The sequence below is a fragment of the Chamaea fasciata genome, unplaced genomic scaffold (genome assembly GCF_029207755.1).
Source record: "Chamaea fasciata isolate MVZ Bird 193981 ecotype frontalis unplaced genomic scaffold, bChaFas1.0.hap1 SCAF_4, whole genome shotgun sequence".
NCBI lineage: Eukaryota > Metazoa > Chordata > Aves > Passeriformes > Sylviidae > Chamaea > Chamaea fasciata.
This window is the reverse complement of record NW_027094089.1, coordinates 38,757,044-38,779,068: the sequence shown is the minus strand read 5'-3', so window position 1 is coordinate 38,779,068 and position 22,025 is coordinate 38,757,044. Positions and strand designations below refer to the sequence as shown.

The window sequence follows — 22,025 nt, the reverse complement described above, 5'->3', positions numbered from 1 at the left end:
TGAGAAGAATTCCAGCAATAACAGACCTCTAGTAACAGCAAAACAAACCTCTTCACTTTGAAAGAACAAACAGGGCAACAACCCCAAAGAGTTCCAGAAAAACACAGCCTCCTTAACATTGCAAGGAGAATGAAGGGCTGGGCAAATCACGTAAAACTAACTTATTCAGGTAAGGTTTTTGCATGTAAAAACTGTTACTTTGCTGGGAAGGCTATCAAGGTGCTGGACTTTGACTTCATGCATGTCAAACACTAGACATTATGAAAGGCACTGGAAAGTTCCCTCTGTGCATTATCTGAGTCTTACTCAATCCATAGTCTCTCTCATCTGGGTCACTTTCATGCTTCTTCCATCTGCAGCAGAGGTGTTGAAATATCATCGTCATGTGGCTGAAAATGATCAGAGGCGGTGGGAGAACAGGTCTTTCATGGAATGTCATGATGAGCTGGTACCTTTGAAACTTCCAAACTTGGTTCGATATAGATTTGACTTCGAAAAATGTGTTGCTAGAAGGCAAGAAGAGGAAAATAACATCAGACTGAAAATGGCTTTGGGTGCTTTGGCAAAGATGATATGACAACATCATAAACTAGGTACATTTCAGTAACACTCGCAAATGTTTCATTGTCACAAAAACAGGAAGCAGAACAAAAGAGTAAGTTTGTGCCTGCGCTAAGCACAGTGATAATCAGCCTTTTGAAAGTACCTTACAACTGTAAATGTCTGCGCTGTACAACCCCTGAGTCTTACAACAACCCATTGATATGGGGATGTATTTTTACCCTTGTTTTCCCTATTTTGAATGAATGACACTGTAACTGAACCTTATTTGGCTTCTTTGCCCTGGTTTCCATTAGGTGTCTGTGTGTCTGTTCTTGGAAATGAGCACAATGTGAAAAACCTGGCATTTCCCTTGTTTCCTGGAGATAAGCCTCTTTCCCTCTTTCCCTCTCCCCCTTACATCATCGGAAAATGTCTCTCAGCCAAAGCTCAGCAGTCTTCATAGGCTGTGAACAATGTGCATCCTCCCCAAGCCTATACTTTGCAATGTGTCACTCACTTGAAAACAGCAATGAGAAGATTCACCAAAAGAATGTTTGCTACCAAGAGGTAGCAGGCCATGATGGCAGGAACGATCCATGCTCCTGTCTTGCAGGGAGGTAGCTGGATTATTTTGCCGTCCTCTCTGGTTTCATTTTGACCGCAAGGTGCTGGGAACAAAATTTAAAAACAAAAAATTACAAAATGGGAATGAATCTTATTTTTTTCATTAGTTTTTGCAGAAATATTTAGATATTTATAATGGCCTGCCTGCCAAGGCAGCCTCTTCCAAATAACAATGGCATTGACGTTCTCCCCTCAGACGTTTATGCTTGGTACCAATGATTTTACAAGACGTTTGTTATGTGCTGCGGGTATCAAGATATTTCTCTCAGGACACATGCCTGGTGTGAGCAAGCTGCCTGTTTGGACACATAGTATGGTAGTCTGGTGGTAACTAGTGGCTGTGAAAATGAAATTATTGAATTGTTTAATCCCACAAAAAAGCTTGCATATTATTTCTTTAATGGTGAAAATCTTATCTTTTTTTTATTGATTGAGAGGGATGTGATAAATAAGGAAAAGGAAGTCCATGAAAGTAAATTAAAAAGCAGGCATTTATTGCTGTGCACTGCACTGTCTCCAGCCCCTCTAGGACATACACATAATGACTTTCTGCTATAAAGGGCTCTTGACTGCATGCCTAGAAACAGTGGGGGAGATTATCAAGTCTTTACTGTACTAGGTACAGGGACATGTACGCAGCAGAGATGCCACCTGTTTCTTCCACAAATACATTGAAATCAAAATGTTCTTGATATTAATGTTGTAGAACTGAAGCAAGGGGAGAGAAAACATGGTGAAATAGTTTTCCCTGCTTGTGTTTTAGTATGCCATCATGTACAGTGATGGGTAATTTGCCTTTGCAAGCATGGTTTGGTTCAGTTTATGTCTCTCTAGCTTCAGTCCTTGCGGTTCTCTGAATCTTCATAATCAGCTCTTCAAGAAAATAATGGAAGCAGCAGCTCACATATACAAACCATCTGAGTAAAATTTGCACAGCACTACAGCTAGCTTCCCCTCATCTCCATCAAAAAGTTTTAGTGAGGATTTTCCTAAGTTCTCACCACTGGCTCAGTTCCTAGTGATATCAATAGGGGTTTTGTACTGACTTAATGGAAAATGAAGTTTGCTGATGTCATACGTAAAATTTCATTGTTTGGCAACAAATCCATATTTCCAGTACCAACCTAATCTTTAAAAAGGTCTTCTGAAATTGGTTTGCTGAGCTTGACATTCACTTGTGGATGTCTGTACTGGCAATCATATTACATAACATGTGATTTTGGTACTTTGTTTTGGGCACTACACATAGCTCCTAGCCTATTACCACAAAAATATTGTAACCATATGGGATACAAGACTATATGATGTCTCCAAAAATATTTAACTCACCGAAAAAGAAATTACAAAAACAAATACAAGCAACAGTGCTTTTTACCAGCAACTCCATTATGTTTGGACACGTGGTGTTACCAGTCCTTCCTATTTACAAAAACACATTTTATTACTGGAGCAGGCTGAGACTACGCAATTCTTCATTTCTCAGAAAGCACCACTTTGCAGATCACTTTAAGGCAGTCGTATTTCCACAGTGCTCCAAGCAGTGGTTCCATTTAGACATTCAAAATACTGCCAGGGAGGTGCTGTGAGTGTGGGACTCTCTGCTCTTAGCCTTCACCCCGCAGAAACTACACCATTCAGTATCTCTTGCTGTCAGCACTCAATGTGAAACTTACATCTCTGTTTGTGTGGAAATATTAACTTGCTCATGTATTGAGTCAGATGTACAAAGTCCAATACAACAAAGAACCAAAACCCATCAGGATTTCACCAGTGATGGAACAACCACAGTATCAGTTGATGAAACCTGCTGTCTTTTTTGTGCTGAAAACAGAACAAACAATATCCTTTGAAGTAATGAGAAAAATTTTGAAAAGCATTTTTCAAACAGTTGATAAATGAGATCAAAAACTCAGCTTCAATCCTGGTTCCAATTTTTTTTCTAAAAAACCCATAGCATTTAATCTGGAAAAAAAATCAGTTAAGAAGACAAAAAAAATATTTCTTCCGCTCTACTTGCTTACAACTGGGTAATATCTGTTTGTTTATGCCACTCAGTGATGGCCAAATTAGATTTCCTATGAAGACATGTTCCCACAGTCTATTCTATACACCTATTGTTGTCCAGCTTGTCCTGAAGCTTTGCCAAAGTTTTTCTCTTTTGCATGCTCTGTTATAAATACAGTTTTTAAATAACATGGGAATACTCATTTCTTGCCTTACTTTGGAGAGCTAACCCACCACTTAATTGTCACATCTTCAGCTGCATAAGAAAACATATGATGTGTGTCCAAAAATGCAGAAATCTGTGTTCAATGGCACATCATTGAACATCTTCTTTCATCTTTAAACTATGACATTTATTTTCAAAGATTTTCCTCCCACTATTAAATAAAGGTGTGTGCTCTGCCTCACCCCTGAGGAATCTGCGTTACCCTTCATGTGTAACATCATTAGAACATTTTAATTATTTTTGGAGAAATGAAGTAATTTTTGTAATATGTGCAGTTATATATTGTAATATATTTCAAAGCACAATATTAACATATATGCAAACTTGACTCATCTATTTTACATTATAGCCTTGCTCTAACACAAACCACAGAATAGCAAATTAACTCTAGCAAAATGCTGTACTGAAGCAAATTGTTAGCATAACGATATGCCAGTCTCAGGTAACTGAAAATGCCAGCAACTCTGATACCTAGAGGCCATTGATACAGTTCAGACATTATGTCGAGAGCTTAGGCTTTAGAAAACAGTAAATGGTTGGAGTTTTAATTTCAAAGATATGAATTAACACCACTCAGCTTTCAAACACTGCATCCTGACACCTGTAGACATGCATACTTTTTGCATCCCTTGTTTCCTTTTTCATGATCTCTTTCCATGGTTATTTTTCCTTCCTGAGTCACACTTACAGCTTCCTGATGGGCCTTTCCTGCTAGATACCTAACCCTTCCTCTTTCCTGTCCAGGAAATAGTTGCAAAAAAACCCAACAGTAATTCAAGCCCCTGTGGGTTTCAGGCTTAACATGGAGGCAGAGCTCAGGAAGAATTAGTTTCCCTGCTGTAACTACTGTCATGACATGGGCACTGCTCACTTTTACTGTTGGGTGGAGGGCTTGGCAAAGAATACTTATGAGTTTCTGCATCATGACTGTCCCCCTAGCTGCACCCTTCCAAAGCAGGTATGGGAAATAATGAAGAGACAGAAGTGCATAATTGAACAGCTCTGCCACTGAATAGCCTTTTGCCTTTGATGAAAACTTCTCCTGTCAAAATGGATACCACTTTTACAATGCAAGCTGATTTGTTTGAACTCACAAGAAACTGAGGAATGCTTTCCTATGTTCACAGTTCTAAATGAAGTGGAAGCATATAAGTGCAACCAAATAGCAAAAAACAACTTTTTAAAAAATTCAAGTTTTGATATTTTTAACGCACTTTCACTGTCCTATTTATGAGTATATAGGCACCTTCCAATTTTGACACACAATGAACCCAAAGGATGTGAAAGTGTTTTATCATTTCTGAATCAAATGTCTAAGCAGCCCTACCAGCTTACCAGGCTGGTAAATATTGAAAACCTCCCCCCAAAACACCAAAAATATTAGTGGCCTTCCTAAACTTGTTCTCTTCTTCACTGGTGAAGAAAATACTAAAATCTGTGAACCTAGAATTTCACAGAATTATTCTTTTCACCAGTAGAAATATCCAGGGAGTTGAACTGTGTCTCATTATTTCAAGAAAGTTTCCTCAACTACAGCATCCTGACCTTCTGTGTTGCTTCTTGCCCCAGGCCACATTAAACGTGACTTTGAATGGTCTCTTCAATCTTCTGGTATTTTAATAATAATTTATAGTAAATCCCTGAATTTTTCTTGTTCACTCTAGTGCTTTCTTCCTCCTCCTACTCTCCTTCCCCCATTAAAAATAGCCGACCAAATAGAATCCAAATTACAACATCAGGAATGCTAGATATGGGAATACTGTTGCAATCCAGCCCAGAGAGACTTCCAAAATTGTTTGTTGTCTGCACAAAAATCTTATCCACTACCTTTGTCTAACAACATTAAAAGTATTGCCACAGGCATGATTGATTCTGTTTTGTACAGAGCTGCTGTGTTTGTTCTAATTCCAGAATGGTCCATGCAAAGGACAGGCCTCGAAGGAAGCTCCTATCGAATCATGAAAAGCATGCAACCTGTAAGGTCATAAAGAGTTTAGTACAGAATTGTCATTTGTACTAAGAAATTTTCAAGAATTATAAAACTCAAGCCTAACAAATTAGGAAATATAAAGAATTTTTAAAAAGTTTTTTGTAGTAATTATAGTTTCCTCTGAAGTTCATTGAATAGTTAAAACCTGTGTATAATGCTCTGTCATCTTCTGAAAAGACTGCATTTTGGTTACTTGATATGCCTCCAAAGAGAGGGAGGTCCCATCTTTTTCTCTTAAACTAGGTAGGTTTTTCCAAAACAGAAATAGACACAAGAAACCAACACAACTCAGATCTTCAGATTCCAGATGGCACATGAAGTACTCTCAGCTCGTAAAAAAAACCAGATGGAAATCTGACCTGTGAGACACCAGGAATATCTGAAAAACTTCCCAAAAGCCATGTTGACTAACAGCAGGTTCCATTGCTTAAGCTTTCTGAATACAGGAAAATGGGAGCTCTGACGTTCATTTTCTACAGATGATTGCCATTTCCCAAGCTGGCATTTATTTCCTCTATCGACATGTTTTTTTACCAACAAAATCACATTTCCTCTTCAGTATTTCTTATATCCTTCTGTATCCACAGTACTCTGGAGGGACAGATAGTTTTGTAAGGTGAAAACAAAGCTCTCCACAGGTGAGAACTGTGTTATGAATCTTCCTGGCTACAACTGCCAGCACAAGTGCCAATGTGTGGTGAACGGAGGGAGAGATTTTACAGTGTTTGTTGGAAATCCACTTCTGGATGGGCATTCACTAAAGCAGTTACATGGCTGGCTGCTGCCCCATGGATCCCAATGGGCAGGACAAGGCTCAGATGGATTAGGAAGGACAGCCTTAAAGTGAGATAGTTGCATATGCCACCACCAGCTCCCTGATTCAGATTCTCCTTCCTCCCCCAGCTATCAGTGGCTAATAATATACATTTATTTAACTACATAATTGATATAATTCTAATTTTTTTCAATTTATCAAGCTCTTATTATTATTCCTTTCCTAAAATATATTAATTTTTCATTTCCTGACCTTTAAATAATTCATAAATTTGATTAGCTTACTGCCTGCTTTCAATGCTCCAGTCTAAGCCTTTATCTGAATCCAAACAGTTGTTAACTGGGGTTTTCTAGGCCCAAGTCAAAACTCAATAGCTCAGGGTGGTTTCAGTCATTATTGATGTTTCACGTGGACTAATATTTTGGCTGGTTAAACTTTTCCATGAAGTAGCTTGACTGTTCCTTGATGTTTACATACTTCCAAAGACTGTTTCACGTAATTGCTAAAACTTCCTGAGTAGACAACACTGTATGTGTAACCTTCTGTCTGTGCTTTTAGATCAGCTAAAAAGAATTAGTTGAACAGCTGGATATAGTTGTGGGAACAATATGGTCTATTTAATTGTAATTGTATCTCCCTTGTTTATAGATCATATTCTACTCATTTCCTGCTCAGAGACCTAAAGGAGGACCATTATGATCACACTGTGATAGTAAAGTCTGTTTTTTCTAGTTCCCCATTCTGCAAGCCCATATGGAGCTGGGCTGTGGACTTAATCAGTAGCTGGGACTGAAAGAGCACCAGGAACTGAGGATGTCTCCATTGCTAGCAGTGGCCACTCTTCCATGTGTTACTGTCTGTGGTTCCTCCTCCAGCATGTTTTAGGCATATCCAGTGGTTCTCACTTCTCAAACTTTCCTTCTCATCCAAGAATTACTGAAGCTGGCCATTCTAGTGCTACATATTTTTATATGAAGCACCTGCTTAATATCACAAGGTTTTTAGACCTTTTTTGTGGTCATGTTATGATGAACCGTCAGTCCAAGAGGAACTACTTAGAGAGTGGTTTTGCTGATTTTGTTGACTTTGCCTGAAAATTTGAATGCAGACCTAAAAGATTTACTCTCCTTCCCCCCATTTTGCAATTAATTCTTAGTCAGAAACTCATAGGTATGTAGTAGTTATGGACACCACTGACAATAAACACAACCACTGAATAATGTATTCATAATCCCAGAAGCGAGGATATAATCTGTCCTCACTTTTGAGTTGAAGATGAAATCACATACCAACAGGACACTAACACATACTCCAGCTAACATGTTTTTCCTGAAAAAAAATGATGTGAATACAGAAATTATGGGTAAAAATGTAAATATTGAGCAAGGCAATTAGCAGTGTGTTGAAATAAAAATCAGAGTAGACCCACTGGATGAATAGGCTGCCAGCTGATTAGATGGATCCAGATATGTATCTGGTCATCCTTAATGACATGCTTCACTAATAAAATAAAAAAGAATTAATTAAATAGATAATTTTTTTAAAGGAAATTAGAAAAGTTAGAGTAGCCTACTTTATTGTACATTTCTCAGATATCAGGATGATTTCCAGAAGTGAGGCTCAAATCAACATGACATTCAATGATCAGCACATTTGCTGAAACTCAAGCTTGCTAATAATATAGCAATATTAAACACCAAAATATAAACAAAATCACAAACCAACTTTTTTTTTTTTTTTTTTGTTAAAATAATACTGATTAAAAAGGAATGGGCTCTAAGCCATAAAGGTAAATTGCAGTTTAGATATAGCATAACAATTTTAGAACATGCTTATCTTATTTGAGAAAGTACAAACGCTGTAGCACTTTAACATGAGTACAGTGGATGATTTAACTTGGAACAACGTGGAAAATATAAATAACAGCAAATGTTTAAATATGTGAAAAAATGTCCATATACTAGTAAGACCTTCTGGGTGTCCATCAGCTCACTACAGTTGTGTAACATCATCACCAACTATTGCTTGTGCTCCCAGTCTGTTCCACAGATAATAGTTTTGAGACAACTGAGCATCAGACAGACATGACATACAGTACATATTTTGTGCTGGAAGAGTGGCAGATTCTAATTCCCTGCATCACCTGCCTCTCAGGAAGGAGGAAGTAGGTGTTGCTTTTCATTTTGACATCATCACTTTTGCTGCAACTCCAAGTTACCTTGACACAGGCAGAAAAACAATGTGCCTATATTTAAAGCTGGAGTTTAAGTTGCCAGGATTTTTTCTTTCCCTAAGAAATAATTTTCCTTCAGAAATAATTACTCTGCATCTTTTTGCATGATTTAAATGTTGTGCATCTAAATAACACAAACCCTTGTGCAAGGGCATGCAGCCTGCCACCTGTTTTAGTACCTAAACACCCTTCAGTTTCTTATGTTTACGGGTTCTAAACTGTAATCAGACCTTCATTTAAAGAAAACAACAAAACACTTTATTCAGCCAGTTGCCACGTTTGTTGCACTATGGTAATTACTTAGTACAAAATCAATAAATGGCCATTTGTAGAGGGACAGACATAACTCTGCGTGTAGAAGGAAGTTATAGTTTAACGGTACAAACCTTTAGCCCTCTAAAATATGCCTTCTGAGCAAGATGAAATTTTATATCCCCAACTATTAAACCTTTGGAACTGATGTATTTTTTAAAAACAAATAAAAGGGAAAGGATAAAAATGAGGGAGTTGGGTAAAAAGTGAATCATAGTGAGAAATTTAGTGAATATAGGTGTTTGCTTACTTCCTTGCATGCTATGCTGCCTCTGAAAACCAAATAGGGATGCAAAGATAAAAAGGAGATTTCATCTGTATCCACAATAATGATTCTGTGCTAGCCAGGAAGAAGAAATTACCATGAAATTGCTGAAATGTCTGCTATGGGATATGTATACATTTTTCCATGTGAAACTATATTCAACTGGGGGCATTATTTGTGATATAGATACATTTACTACTTTTAATCAGCTGAGGAAAAATAAACATTTTTTTTATTCACACTTTTTCAATACTGAAGAAATAGATTTTGAACATATTGCCCTTTCCTAAGATAGTACACAGAATAAAATGAAATATCCTAAGCCAAGTTTTCATGGAAGCCATGTGCCATTGGAAAAGGTACTGACTTCCAAATGTTGCCAAGACTTACATGTAGTTAGGTAGGAATGATAAACATCAGTTACATGACAGTAGTTGCAAGCAATGACATTGTTTCTGATTCTTAGTTTGGTCATCTACTACATCATTTCCATGACCAGCTCTCTCATTTGGTGATAATGCAACAAAATTAAACAAACCATGGCACCACAATATTTGATCTAAACAGAAAACCAGCAATTTCCCGATCAACTATCCAATGAATCCTGAGGAGAAAATATATTTCATACTGGCTCTTTTCCTGTTTGCAAAGGTGTGAGCATAGTCTTGCATTCTAAAAATAAATGCAGCAATATTCTTAAAATGGATCAAATTATTAGACCCAAAGAATTGCATCACAGGGTTTAGCTTAAGTGTGGCACTGAGAAGGTAACAGAGAAAAGAAAACTCATCAGATTAGATCCCCATGAAGTACAGGAGCTGAAAGGCGTAACCCTCAATTATTAGGCATGATGCTCAATATGAAGTTATAAAATAAACCAAAGGATGAGAAAAAAAGAAGTGACTTTTTGTGTCCCAGGTATACTCCCAAATTCATGTTGGATACCTGGAAGGGGATTCTTGCTACCAATCTGGTAAAAAAGACATATTTATAACCTTCCCTATATACATGATAATTTAGCATTACAGTTTTCCAGTTAAATGATTGCAAAGTGATGGCAGAAGCATGTTCTGAAACTGACACCCCAATATTAGCTGAAAAAATACTTTTGCAACCATTCTCTGTGTTGAAGAAGTTCCTCTATCCAGAGCCATTTATTGAGCAAACACACATGATCTAAATAGGACATCACCTGATCAAAGTTGGATACCTGACTTTGGAGTATGAGAATCATAAACTTGCTTACGGTCTATCTGGTCTGCAAACACTTCCCCATAGATCATCCAGTAAGGCATGTAAAAAATGTTTTTCGCCAGCTTCCATGAAGGCTCCTCATTGGGGAAGAGAATTGCCTGTCTTGCCACACCAAAGCTCATCAGAACCACCAACATGATGATGACAAAGTACATCATGTCTATCATCTGAATGCAATGACAGGAAAAAGGAGAGAAAGAGAGAGAGAAAGGGAAAGAATTAGAGGAACTTATTTGTGTATATTCCTATTATTATGTGCTGCAAAAAAAAGAAAAAGTCTGTGAATCTTAGAAACAGAATTTTCAAAAACAAATTTTGAAAAGCCACTCTCATTTACACATTAAAAATTTATTTTTCAAAGAAGTGAAGTGGTATTATTGTGTCCTTGGTTTTACCTGGTGTCACTTTTAAGAACAATTCAAATGTTATGAACAGGCTTGAAAATACAAAGTACCATCTGGTCACATCAGTTGCATCAACAAGAATACATAGGTTCACTGGAATCAGCAGCCCGGTCTAGACAAGGGTTGTGAGAAGATGTATTGTTTTTAGGCACCAAGTGGTAACTGTACATAAGCAAAAGGACTGACAAGGAAAATTTTCTTCACTAGTAGTCATTATCTTGGAGCAAAGGGAGCTGCAACAAACAGACAGAGGAAAGGGTGGCAGAACAGCCTGTTACTGCAACATAAGGGACACCATGGTGGTAATCAATGAGGAAGGAAAGCTGTGATACTGGCTGGGCTAAAAATCCGCTTCGTGGGGGAGTCTGCCTTATTAAAAAAAACCACAACCACATAATCACAGTAAACTCTGCTCTTCTCCTCTGTTGAGGGCCTCATTAGCATATGCCCAAGATTAACTACTGCTTGCATACAGTACCCACCCATTAAAAATATTTCTGAAAAACATGGGACAGCAATCCTACAAGATGCTGAATAGATCTGAAGATTAGAAGCAGCACTGTTCTAGAAAAGGTACTCAAGGGAGAAGAACAATGGGTATCAGGCAGGTACAGCAGAGATAACCCAAAGTAAATGTGAAAAGAACTGGGAGTCGTGTAAAGCCCCTGGTAAGATCCCCTTAAAACTTACAGACTTGCCAGGTCTTTAGAATTGTTACAACTCTGCTGTTTTTCACAGTTCTGGACATAACTTTTGTCCCAATCCAAAAATCAAGTTAAGAATCCTCTAAACCTTATGAGTTTTATTGCCTCCAGTGTCTGCGTTTTCTGGCTCAGCTGAATTCAGCCTTCCTAGCAAGAGTGGTGTGAAACCAACCTGCACCTCAGCTGGTGGCCTTATGGAACCTACTTGCAGCAGATGGATCTGGCACTGCTGCAGGGGTTCTTCAATTCTAAAGCAACCTGAGGTCAAGGTAACGCTGGGAAAGTATGCACCAGAGAAAAGAGTTTTACAGGCTATCAAAGAGAAAAAGGTATGCCCATGTTTAGTGAGAGAGGCTGTAGGAGAAAGGCGCCAGCTGAACAGGGGTCAGATGAGAGAGGATCAGGAAGATGGAAAGAAGGAACCAAGAGCAAGTGGAAAAAAAAAGCAGGGAGAAACAAAAGTCTTGAGGTTCATAAAAAAAGCAGGAAAGAAAGAAAAAAACTCTTGGGGACAAAAGAGAGGAAAAGAAGCACATTAAATAATTAAAACACAGTGAAGTCAATCATCACCATTCCTATTTAATTCAGGGCATTAGTCTCTCAAAAAAAATTCTCTCAAGAAGAGGAATTCCAGATCATTTGACTTCAGAAAGCATCCTGAAATGGGAAAGCTGAATAATAATGTTTATTTCTCACTGCTTTCAGGGAACAAACCTAGAGTTGAAACCTTATTCCTCCTTTTTTGTCTGATCAAACTTTGTTCCAGATGGCAATATATAACTTGATATGATGTAATGTAATAACTATTTTCAAATGTCATGCAAACAAATAAACAAAATGAGTATTTTGAGGCAATTTAAGACAATGTCCTAAATGTTTCAATCATTTTTTGATCAGGAATCACATAGGTGTAACTTCACGTTGCAAGAAATAAATTTTTTAGTGCTGTTCTCTACTCAAGATTCAGATTAGTTTTCTTCTCCTTCAATTAGGTGTCTTCTAAACTCTCAGTAACTTTTCTGAAATACAATAAAATATATGGACAAGTTTCAGCTGACTTCAGTGAACATTGTATTAGGTCCTTTGGCCTGTGGTGTCAAATTACGATTGTTGTTTTAGCAAGGCAATAGCTATTTCAATCATTCTGAAGAACTTATAAGTCACCCTAAAAAAGTGATAAACCACAATTTTTTTGGGTACAATTTCATGAAGAAGTTAGCTATATTTTGGCTTCTGTATTTGCAGAAAGGCTAAGAAAATGCAGATCTTTCCACACATTAAGGTAACTGATATATCGCTGACTCTCTTGACATTCTAGTCATTTAATTTCATACCTGAAATTTCCTTAAGGAAATGATATCTATCACTATGCAAAAAGCAGAAAAGCACAAGCACATTATGTAACTAAAATTAATAGATAATAATAAACTTGGCCATTAAGTTTCCTCCTTGTATCTTCATCTTTGCTTAACCTATTGCATTTAAACTATTCAAGCCCATTCCTGCTTCTTGCTTAATTTCACTTGCATATTTGATCAGAGTGGCCAGAGGTAAAACTTACAGCTATTTTGTTGACTGCAGTTTAGAGGCAGGTGATGAGAAAGGTCATCAACACTGGAAAGATAGAAAAAGCCATCGTTTTCCTCCTGAGTCTAGAACTTACAATAGAAGCCAAAGAAAAAGGTCCCAGGCATTAAATATGGCCTGTTGAGGACCTCAGTAGTTGTGATGTACTTTGTAGAAATATGTATAACCAACTTGATGTCCTTCATAATGCTGAACTGAACTTTCAACACCATTTGGAAGACAGAATGCAAGGAGGTAGAGAGATGTGTGATTTAAACAAAAATACACAAGAGAGCCTGTGGAGCAGCCTGGAGTCAGCAGGTGCAAATGCCAGGGAGTGCATGAGTTGGTCATGGATTGCACAAGAGAGTAAGTTGGTCAGAAAACAGATGTGAGAGGCTGATCTCTGTAACTCAAACCAGCTGTGCATTGCTTGTGTGGGCAAAGGGGATGAGTCAGAGTGGATGAAAGTGCAAGGAAAGTTGGACAAATGATGAAAACCAAGCAACAGGAAGGCACAAAATAGAATTTGCCTCCTTTAACAGCTTCCCAGAGCTTCAGAACAATTTGGCAGTTAAAAGCAACATCTTTTACTGCAGGTACGGAGCCCACAGATGCCAGTGATTTTCCTGTATTTGTTTTCCACAGAAAGTGGAGTAAGGTTTGATTTGTCGTACATAGGTGAAAGTGATGAATGAAAATGTTATTAATTTCAATCACTTCCTTTCTCTGTGACCTAGAAGAAAAATAAACCACTCTTTATACTGCTGGTGGAGTTGGGCTCCCATAAGCCACCTGTAACACTGACTGCTAGGAGACTGTTATACGTGGCCCCTCTGTTATAGAAGTGTTGCTCATACTGCCTGTGTTAGCACCACAGTTCTGATACTTTTAGTGCATGTAGCTGTGAAAAATAAAACAGAGTAGAAGGGTAGATTTTTTCAGAAGTTTTATCACTGTGTATTGTGTAAGCCCCAGTGACCACCAGATCTACTGGCAGAAAGAGAGTCCAAATGCAGCAGGAAAAGAACCTGCTAAGGCAGTGTTTTCCCTTTGATCTGTATTTCTTTCTCTGGTCCTGCTGTATTTTTACAATAACTTCCAACAAGAACTGTTGAGTATTTTCACTCTGGAACTCTGCAAAACCTCACGTCAACCTCCTATAGGTTTTCTTGAATAGAGGGCACTTCAAAATCCCTTTTCCAGGACATAACTCAGCTATCACTTTCATGTTTTCCTTCAGTCTCTCTCCCTCACTTTTTTCCCACTAAGCTGTTCTTTCTTTGTCAAACCCACCACTGTGGGTTTGCAGTAGAAAGCTGTTAAATTGAGAAGATGAGACAACGGTTCCCTCTTGCGTAACTGGATGTATATTTTGCATTTCAGTTTAATACCTGCTCACCAAGCCTGTTGTGACTAATGTAATATCAAGGAGATACTGCAGACCATGCACTCATAAATCATACCCCTTTTCTTATGATGAAGCTTTTCTTTAAGGACCACTGTAAGATAAATACAACAGACAGCCCATTTGGACTTGCTGATTATTGTGACATAGCAGACAGCAGTAGTATTTCATCTACAGGAGTTAATATTCACTTTACTTTTTTTACTTAAAGCCAGCTTCAAAGGGCTTTAATATATTTAGAAAACTCCAAATCTTAAACCCCAAAATGCATGAAACAGACATGATTTACACAAGAAAAGCTGGATACTGCACGTAAAACGTGAACACATGTACTAGCTACATATGCAGGTATCCAAATATCAGGGATGTGTGCATGTGCATCTGTAAATCCAGCCATTTTCTTTAACTAAAACAAGCAAAATGCTGCTTCATTGCAACATTTCAATTGAAACATGAAAATTAAAAATTAAAAAGTCAAAAGTCAAGCATGCAAATGACTCTTGATTTCCTTGTGCAGGCATTTACTATTACATAAACTGTTAATATTCCTGCTATGGTGTGTACAACTGATGTACCCAGGCCACAGAGGTTGCACTTAGTAAATGGATTTCTCATCTCACAGGGACATACCTGAACTTAAATGATGGAAGAACATGTGGATCAAACTATAGAAGGGTCAGTCTTAGACATAACCATTATAGTTTTGAACCCACCATGAGTATTACAACACATTGAGAGTCTCAGAGTACTATACACCTGAGCAAATTTTTTTCACCTTAACTAACCACCTTCCTTTATAATCACCAAATCTCCTTTGCACCTCCAGCAAACGAGGCACAGAGGGGTGTAAGGTGGCTCTGCTGCTGATGAACAGATGATGTATGACAAATGATACATTATCTAACAGAACAGGAAAAACCTAATCCTTGATTCTGGAGGTATTCAATAAAGCACTGATTTCTAGTCTACATGGAAACACTAATGTGTAAAAAAAATACAGGTAAATCTGCAGCAATGCCATTGGCTAAGGACACTGAGACAAGAACATGCTGTCAAACAGAAGAGGTATTCCAGCTCCTCGTACCATTTTCCCGATCATCATGACATAGGGCCCCAGGTACTTGTTCACGCCGAAGATGTCCAGCAGCCGGATGTACCAGTAGATGACGTTGACGCAGTAGATCACGCGGCCGTCGCTCCGCAGGGGCAGGTCCTGCAGACGGAGCACCATCCCAATGGAGAACAGCAGGATAGCTATCAGGTCGGTAACATTCCAGTACTCCTGCAGCCAAACTTTGACTTTTTGCAGCAGTTTCCCCGGCTCTGACATGAGGATCTGATGGACAGAGGAAATGGAGAGGAACTGAGCAGTCTTAAAGTTGAAGAAATATATATTAAACAGACAGATATATGCCACGCTGGCTAAAAGCAAAGCTGATGGATGCTTATCATCCAAGTATCTCAGGTATTCTCAGTATCTTTTCCCCCAAAAATCTTCAATTTTAACGATTCTTAGAATGTGTCTATGTGCAAGATACTTTAAAGGACAAAGTGAACACACAATCTAAAATCCTCATGAAATCAGAAGAAATATGTGTATGTATTTCTGTTTTTCAAATGTATTAACACTACTTAGAGTCTTGAAACAGAGGGCAAAATACAGAAAGACTTTTTTTAATGAGAAAGTTCACATATAAAGAAGCTGTATATTTAAAGAAAATTATATTAAAATATGTATCAAATGACCAAGAAAAAATTAATAATCATAAAGCTCTGCATCAGAAATTTAATACAGAGAGATACTAGATAATATTTGGGCCTGTTTTCGGAAATTAAGTTCCACAGCCAAGAATAAAAGTCACAAAAAGAAATAATCCTACCTCATGAATTTATTGTCATTCTCCTTGCAACATCGTTTGTGAACCTTGATTATTTTTCCCAAACTACTCTTTAAACTATTATTCAAGTGATGTCCATGACTAAGTCCTACCTTTTACTGAGTCAACAAGCTGTTAGTTTTAATTTTCTATATTTAGCCCAACAACATTTGAGCAAACTCATATAGCTCCTCAAAAAATGAATGTCATTCTTGTAATTTGTTTTCTGAATGAATTTTGGGCTCATCTGTGAACAATTCCAACATCTCCTTAGAAATCAATTGTGACAAAAGTTCTTGGTAAACTTTTGTAGAAAGGACAGTTTGGGGTGAATGATTAGACAAAAACCAGTGCACACAATTCCTGTCTGCAGCCTCCCACCTGCTGAGCCAGCAGTGCATTTTCTCCATCAGTGTTGTAGAGTCCTCGTGTGGCTACTGCCATTGCTTTCCTTTCTCTTCTACTTAATGACATATACTCCTGGGCCACTCAAGTAGTGTCTTTTTCTCTGTTCTTTTAATTTATAAAGTAGCATTTACCATCCAGTGTCAGAAACCTGTCTTTGAAACCTAAGTGTTACAAGTCCATTTTTAGTTTAGTCCTCCACAGCACTAGCTTCAGGATGTACAAACATAACTGATAACAGATTCAGCCCAGGGGTACAAAAGTGCTATTTCAGCCGAGGTCAATGGGACTCGCATTCACTCACATTATAGCTGAATCGAGCCTCTGGCGTCACTGTGGAATAAATGCACCTTTGGCTAAGTGAAAGAGGACAGCATTAGGTGGGCAAGACCATGAGGGGCAGGGTAAGAGAGCCACTTCACTCACTTGATAAACTGAGTGCTACCTTAAATGCTCTGTCTCTGCTCTATGTGTCTTTGCGCACTATTGCTCGACAAATCCAAAGTGTTCAAGAGTCGCGTTTTAAGGAATTTGCAGACCTTTAAGACTTGTCAGAAGATCACCCTGTACTTGTGAATGCTATTAAATGAGGATCACACTGAAATCTGAACACAGAAATTTTGTGGGAGAAGGAGAGAAAGAAGGAAGGAAAAAAAGGACAGAAAGAAGAAGTAAAGAGAGAAAGTGAGAAAGAAAGAGAAAAAGACAGAAAGAGAAGAAGAGAAACAGCTAATTTTAAAATTGAAGAAGATAGATATTTTTTCCTGCTTTTTGTAACAATCCATCTGCCTTTCTAAAAAGAGAATTTCATGATAAGCTCATTCATAAAAACATACCCTGAGAAAAGTAATAAGAAGAGATATTAAAATGAAAAAAAAAATCCTCTAAACCCATGTTTATTCCTTTTTTATTCTTTCTTGGCTGGGGAGACTTTACCTCTCTCATCTTCTCTATTCCCAGAGTGAAAATGTATGAGATGACAATCCACTCCTGAATAGATGGCCAGCGATCCATCTTCACCAACACAATGTAGTTGAACAGCATCAAGTAGCCTATGTAGGCCAGCTGTGAAGAAAAAAAATCAGTATCAACTGTCACTGCCTGTACAAATGAGCTAGTCTGTTGGATATGACTTGATATTTCTGATTCTACCAGGGTTTCAGAGACAAAAGAACAATAAAACTGTCCTGGGTTGTCTGAGAAAGCTCACATTAAGTCACATGCTCTATGGAATCTGCAAAAATACATGCATATATGTCCAGCTATATCTATCTCCTCAAAAAAACTTTATTAATGCAGTTCCCTTGGATCAACCCACAGTGATGGCAATTCTAATACCACTGTGTCAACTACCCAATTCAGTAAGCTATGTGAAGATTTCTCCCTCACCTGCTTCTAAAAGCATTTAATCCTCTAACAACCCTCCTTCGTGTATCCCCCTCATTCACCTAATATGGCCTGAGTCTTTAGGCATTTAGTCTAATATGGCCCAGACTTTAGGCATTATTAGAGGTCTTCTTACCCACTGTAGTACTGACCTAACCTATAGCATGTTTTCTCCCCAAAACACTGCTATTCCTACTCACACTGCTGCAGCAAGGAGCCAGGCATACCCATCCATTCATTTGCCTCAAATTTTTTGCAATTTTTAAAGTGTGAATGTTTTTCTTTTCCTTCCTAATATATTCATCTTCCAGGCTAATTTTTGATCCAGAGGAAAGTGTGAATTCAGTTTTTAGTTTCCTTTTCTTTGTTTTTCTGCATGCTGCATGTAATTAAATGGTCTGTCAAAGAAAGCCAGGTCAGGCAAGTTGTATCATCAAGCTCATAAAGTTCAGAGAAACTCCAGTGTCATTCTGGAGCATGAGCTGTAGCAAGGATTCCACTCTGGTTCATGGCGGCCAGAATCCAACCACCTGTATACTTTGCCTTTCAAACAGCAGCCCTATAAGAAAATGCATCTTAAGGCTAAATATAAGTCAGAGAAAAGATGACTCAGTTCTGTGCATGAACATTTAGTCATTGTGACAGAAAGCTGTAATATATACATCTACATTTGAATTCAATTTTTCTCTCTCAACTGTCTGTTATTCACTGTTGCGTATAAGGGATGTGAGCTGAAACAACCACAGAGGGCCTTGAGACTTTTGGGTAGGTTTATTTCAGTGTTCTGCACATCACAGAATAGAGTTTATAGTTGTATTGTATTTGTTAGAGAATGTCACTTCCACTCTTTGTAAAAGCCATAGGATTCTGGATTTTGTTCCAGTCGCTGGCTGAGGACACTCAAGAGATTTTTTTCTATTTGCTATAACTATCAGTATAGAGAAACCAGACAGCTGAAGCACTACTTCTTGCCCCCATAAAGCAGAGGAGGAAATGATCTCATTTGTCTTTCAGTTTGGAGGGAGGATGGATTGCAATGCACAGGTCTGGAGGCTGCTCTTCCCTTACCACTCCTAAAGGAAATGGAGAGCAATGTTGATGCAGACTAACACTTAGGGTGACATTGGAGTCAGGAGAACCTCTGTCTGAGGCAGGCAGAACTGATACACACTTCTCTAGTGGAAATAGCACCTTCTAATATAGAGCAAAAAGCCAGGTGGTACTGTTACTTAACACTCCTCTTAGACTTTCCTGATAATTACTAATTATCAGGAAATCTACTTTGATCTGCTTCAGCAGCCTTTGGTGAGCACTTACAGGCAGTAGGGCATAAAAATAAGGACACTGAGATTACAAAAGAGACAGAAACGACAAGAATCTAACTGTAACTAGGGGGTTCACACCTTCCTGGTTTTCTTTTGAAATGCTGGCTTTTTTAGGTTTTGGTAGGTTTCTTTCTGTCAATTCAAACTTAAAACTGCAAAATGATTTTGCTTGACAAAAGAATCTTGACTTTTGAGTAAAATTATACTGAAATGTCTCCATTTTAACCCAAGAAATAAGCCCTTCAATAGTGAATGACACCCTCCTTCTCCCCACACTTGTAACTTGCTCTCACCTTCCAGGAGGCTACACTGATCCAACACTGTGGTCAAACTTCAGTTTAGCTGTTCATGCTGGTACTCAAGATTCTTTAAAAGTGCTATTACAGAAGTAGCTGAACCCAGTTTTTTCTTTCTTTTACCTGGCTTGACAAAGAGTTAGGAGTTGCCATTGTCACTTTGGAGGGCAGTACCAGAAGAAACTAAGGAAAGAAGTGCCTAATAAGAAGTTTCAAGGGTGGATTGCACCTGGCCCTCCTATGGATGCAGTCCCATTCTATTGAAAAATACTGGAACACTCATTGTGGTAGAGGACAAACCTGGAAATTGTACCAACAGGTTAATGCTTCATGGAGATTACGCTCCTCTTTTCTGATTGATTTCAATAACTAAATGATCATCAACTGAAGTGGTCCCAAAATGCAAAACTTAGGGCAAAGCTCTTTTGATGTTGACTTTTACTCGAGGCTCAACTCTTCTGCAGCTTTTCTTTTCAGAAGAGGAAGAAACATGGCCTCTTACTTCCTGTTAATATCTCAGTTAATCCTAGTTGTAGAGATACCTAAAGATATAGCTTTTAATGTATTTCTTATATATTTGTAGATTTTTAGACTACTATTAAATACTTATATAGTTCCTAGCATTTTTGCTACCCTTTCTCTTAGATTTTAGAGTAGTCAGTTAACCTTCTAACGCACTCCTGAAATACTGTTTAGTCTTATTCATCAGAAGAAGAAGCCTGACAAGGAGCAGTCTTCTATTTTCCAATCAGCATCTGAGGAGACACAATATGAAATGGGGCAAAGAAGCCCCAGAGCAACTCCAGTGGGACAGCACCCAGGGAAAATAACCTAACCACCTGCTCTTCTAATTGGACAATATTTGTTAGTTATGTTAGTAATTTGTTAAACTTATAAAGACTGTAGAAATCCAACGCCATGTGAGCACATCACCGCCAGGATACCCGGAAGCTTCCAATAAAAGCCTACTTTTTATGTTACTATTTTCACACTATTACAAGAGTTCTCCTCTTTTGATATTAGGGCAGTGGGAGCAGGCAACAGTAGGAGAAGATCATCCTCTTCTGCGCAAGCAATCTGTGAGATGAAACATTTGCATCATGGTTTCCAATGCAACGAAACAGAACAGAGTAGCTGAATTTTGAAATTGCTGCCTGTCTACAGAGAAAGGCTGAAGCTGGTGGGGAGTTAATTGTTGGTTTGTTAGTCTTGGTTTTTGGGGTTTTTTTTGCTTGATTTGTTTTGGGATTTTTTTTGAGAAAAAGTTGCCTAATGTCAACTGAGCCAAATGTTACTTACTCAAATATCTCACTTAACTCACTCTTGTGTATTTAAAGAATGAACGTGAATACAGCTATATAGTAATAGAGATAAATAAGTGCAGAATATTCAAATTGTCTTAAGAGGCATACAATAGCCATAGGGCCTTTTACTTGCACTTCTTTTGCATTCCACAGTCCATTTTATGGGCTGTGGAATGTAAAATTTGAACGATCTCTTTTGCAATCCATGAATAATATTTGTGCCTGTGTATCTGCAAAACTGTGATAGGCTGGGCAATTTTAACCCTTCTCTGTAACTTGTTCTGCTTTTAGTCTCCAGGAGTTCTCAATATACACAACAGGTCAAGCATGGCAGCCAGAATTCACCTTAACTTGCTCTCCAGGTTCAGTGTATCCAAGATCGAGTTTTAATAAATGACCTTGATTGAGACCTGCCTTTGGACATAAAAGTGTAGGAACAAGTCTAAATGGAAATGCAATATTGATTTCTCTCTCCCATTTAAAAATTGAACTAACAGGGAAAGCCAGAATGCCTCTTTCGATTTGCAGTGTAAAGACTTTTCTGTTTGTGCACTGCAATTGATAATGAGACTAGGCTGCTGATAAGTAGTTTCTGGACTTAGGGGCTTGATTAATGTTCAGTGGCCACCGAGTTGAGCAGTAAGTTACTCAAAGATGTTAAATTAACTGCTAGTCTACAGCGTCCACCACAGTTAAGACTTGATTGATGTGAGTTATTCTCAATGTCTGCAAGGCAATTTTTCTTACAAGAAGTCACTTGCATAAGAATCCATTCTTTGTGATTTGCTGCACTTTCAGCAGAATGATGGAAAATATGACTGGGAAAAATCACCTGAAACCATCCAGCCAGTTCCATTGGGCTAAGGCAGGATTAATTCCAGTGTATCATAATGGAGGTACGTCCTGATAAGATAGTTTAGAAATCACTAATAATGGAAAATCTAGCATGTCCTCACACAGTTCATAACAGTACTTCTTGGACCAGTTACAAACAGTTTCCTAACTTCTTACCTAGAACTGTCTGGGTGTTATTTCTTGTCCTATTCAGCAAGGATTTCGAGGTACTTACACATACTTGAAAACTGTTACGTTTCTTCTGCGTACGCTTTTTTTTTTTTTTTTTT

General features: G+C 38.1%; 1 protein-coding gene across 1 annotated transcript in view; it reads right to left on the bottom strand.

Moving 5' to 3' along the window:
• Nucleotides 1-22,025, bottom strand: part of TRPM3 (transient receptor potential cation channel subfamily M member 3) — a 286,642-nt gene that overhangs the window by 12,436 nt on the left and 252,181 nt on the right. The window contains exons 19-23 of the mRNA XM_066181327.1: nt 17,527-17,655; nt 15,393-15,644; nt 10,219-10,393; nt 1,061-1,211; nt 307-506 (exon numbers count right to left, since the gene is read on the bottom strand). Of these exons, the coding sequence (XP_066037424.1) occupies nt 307-506; nt 1,061-1,211; nt 10,219-10,393; nt 15,393-15,644; nt 17,527-17,655 (907 nt within the window). The remainder of the gene's footprint in view (nt 1-306; nt 507-1,060; nt 1,212-10,218; nt 10,394-15,392; nt 15,645-17,526; nt 17,656-22,025) is intronic.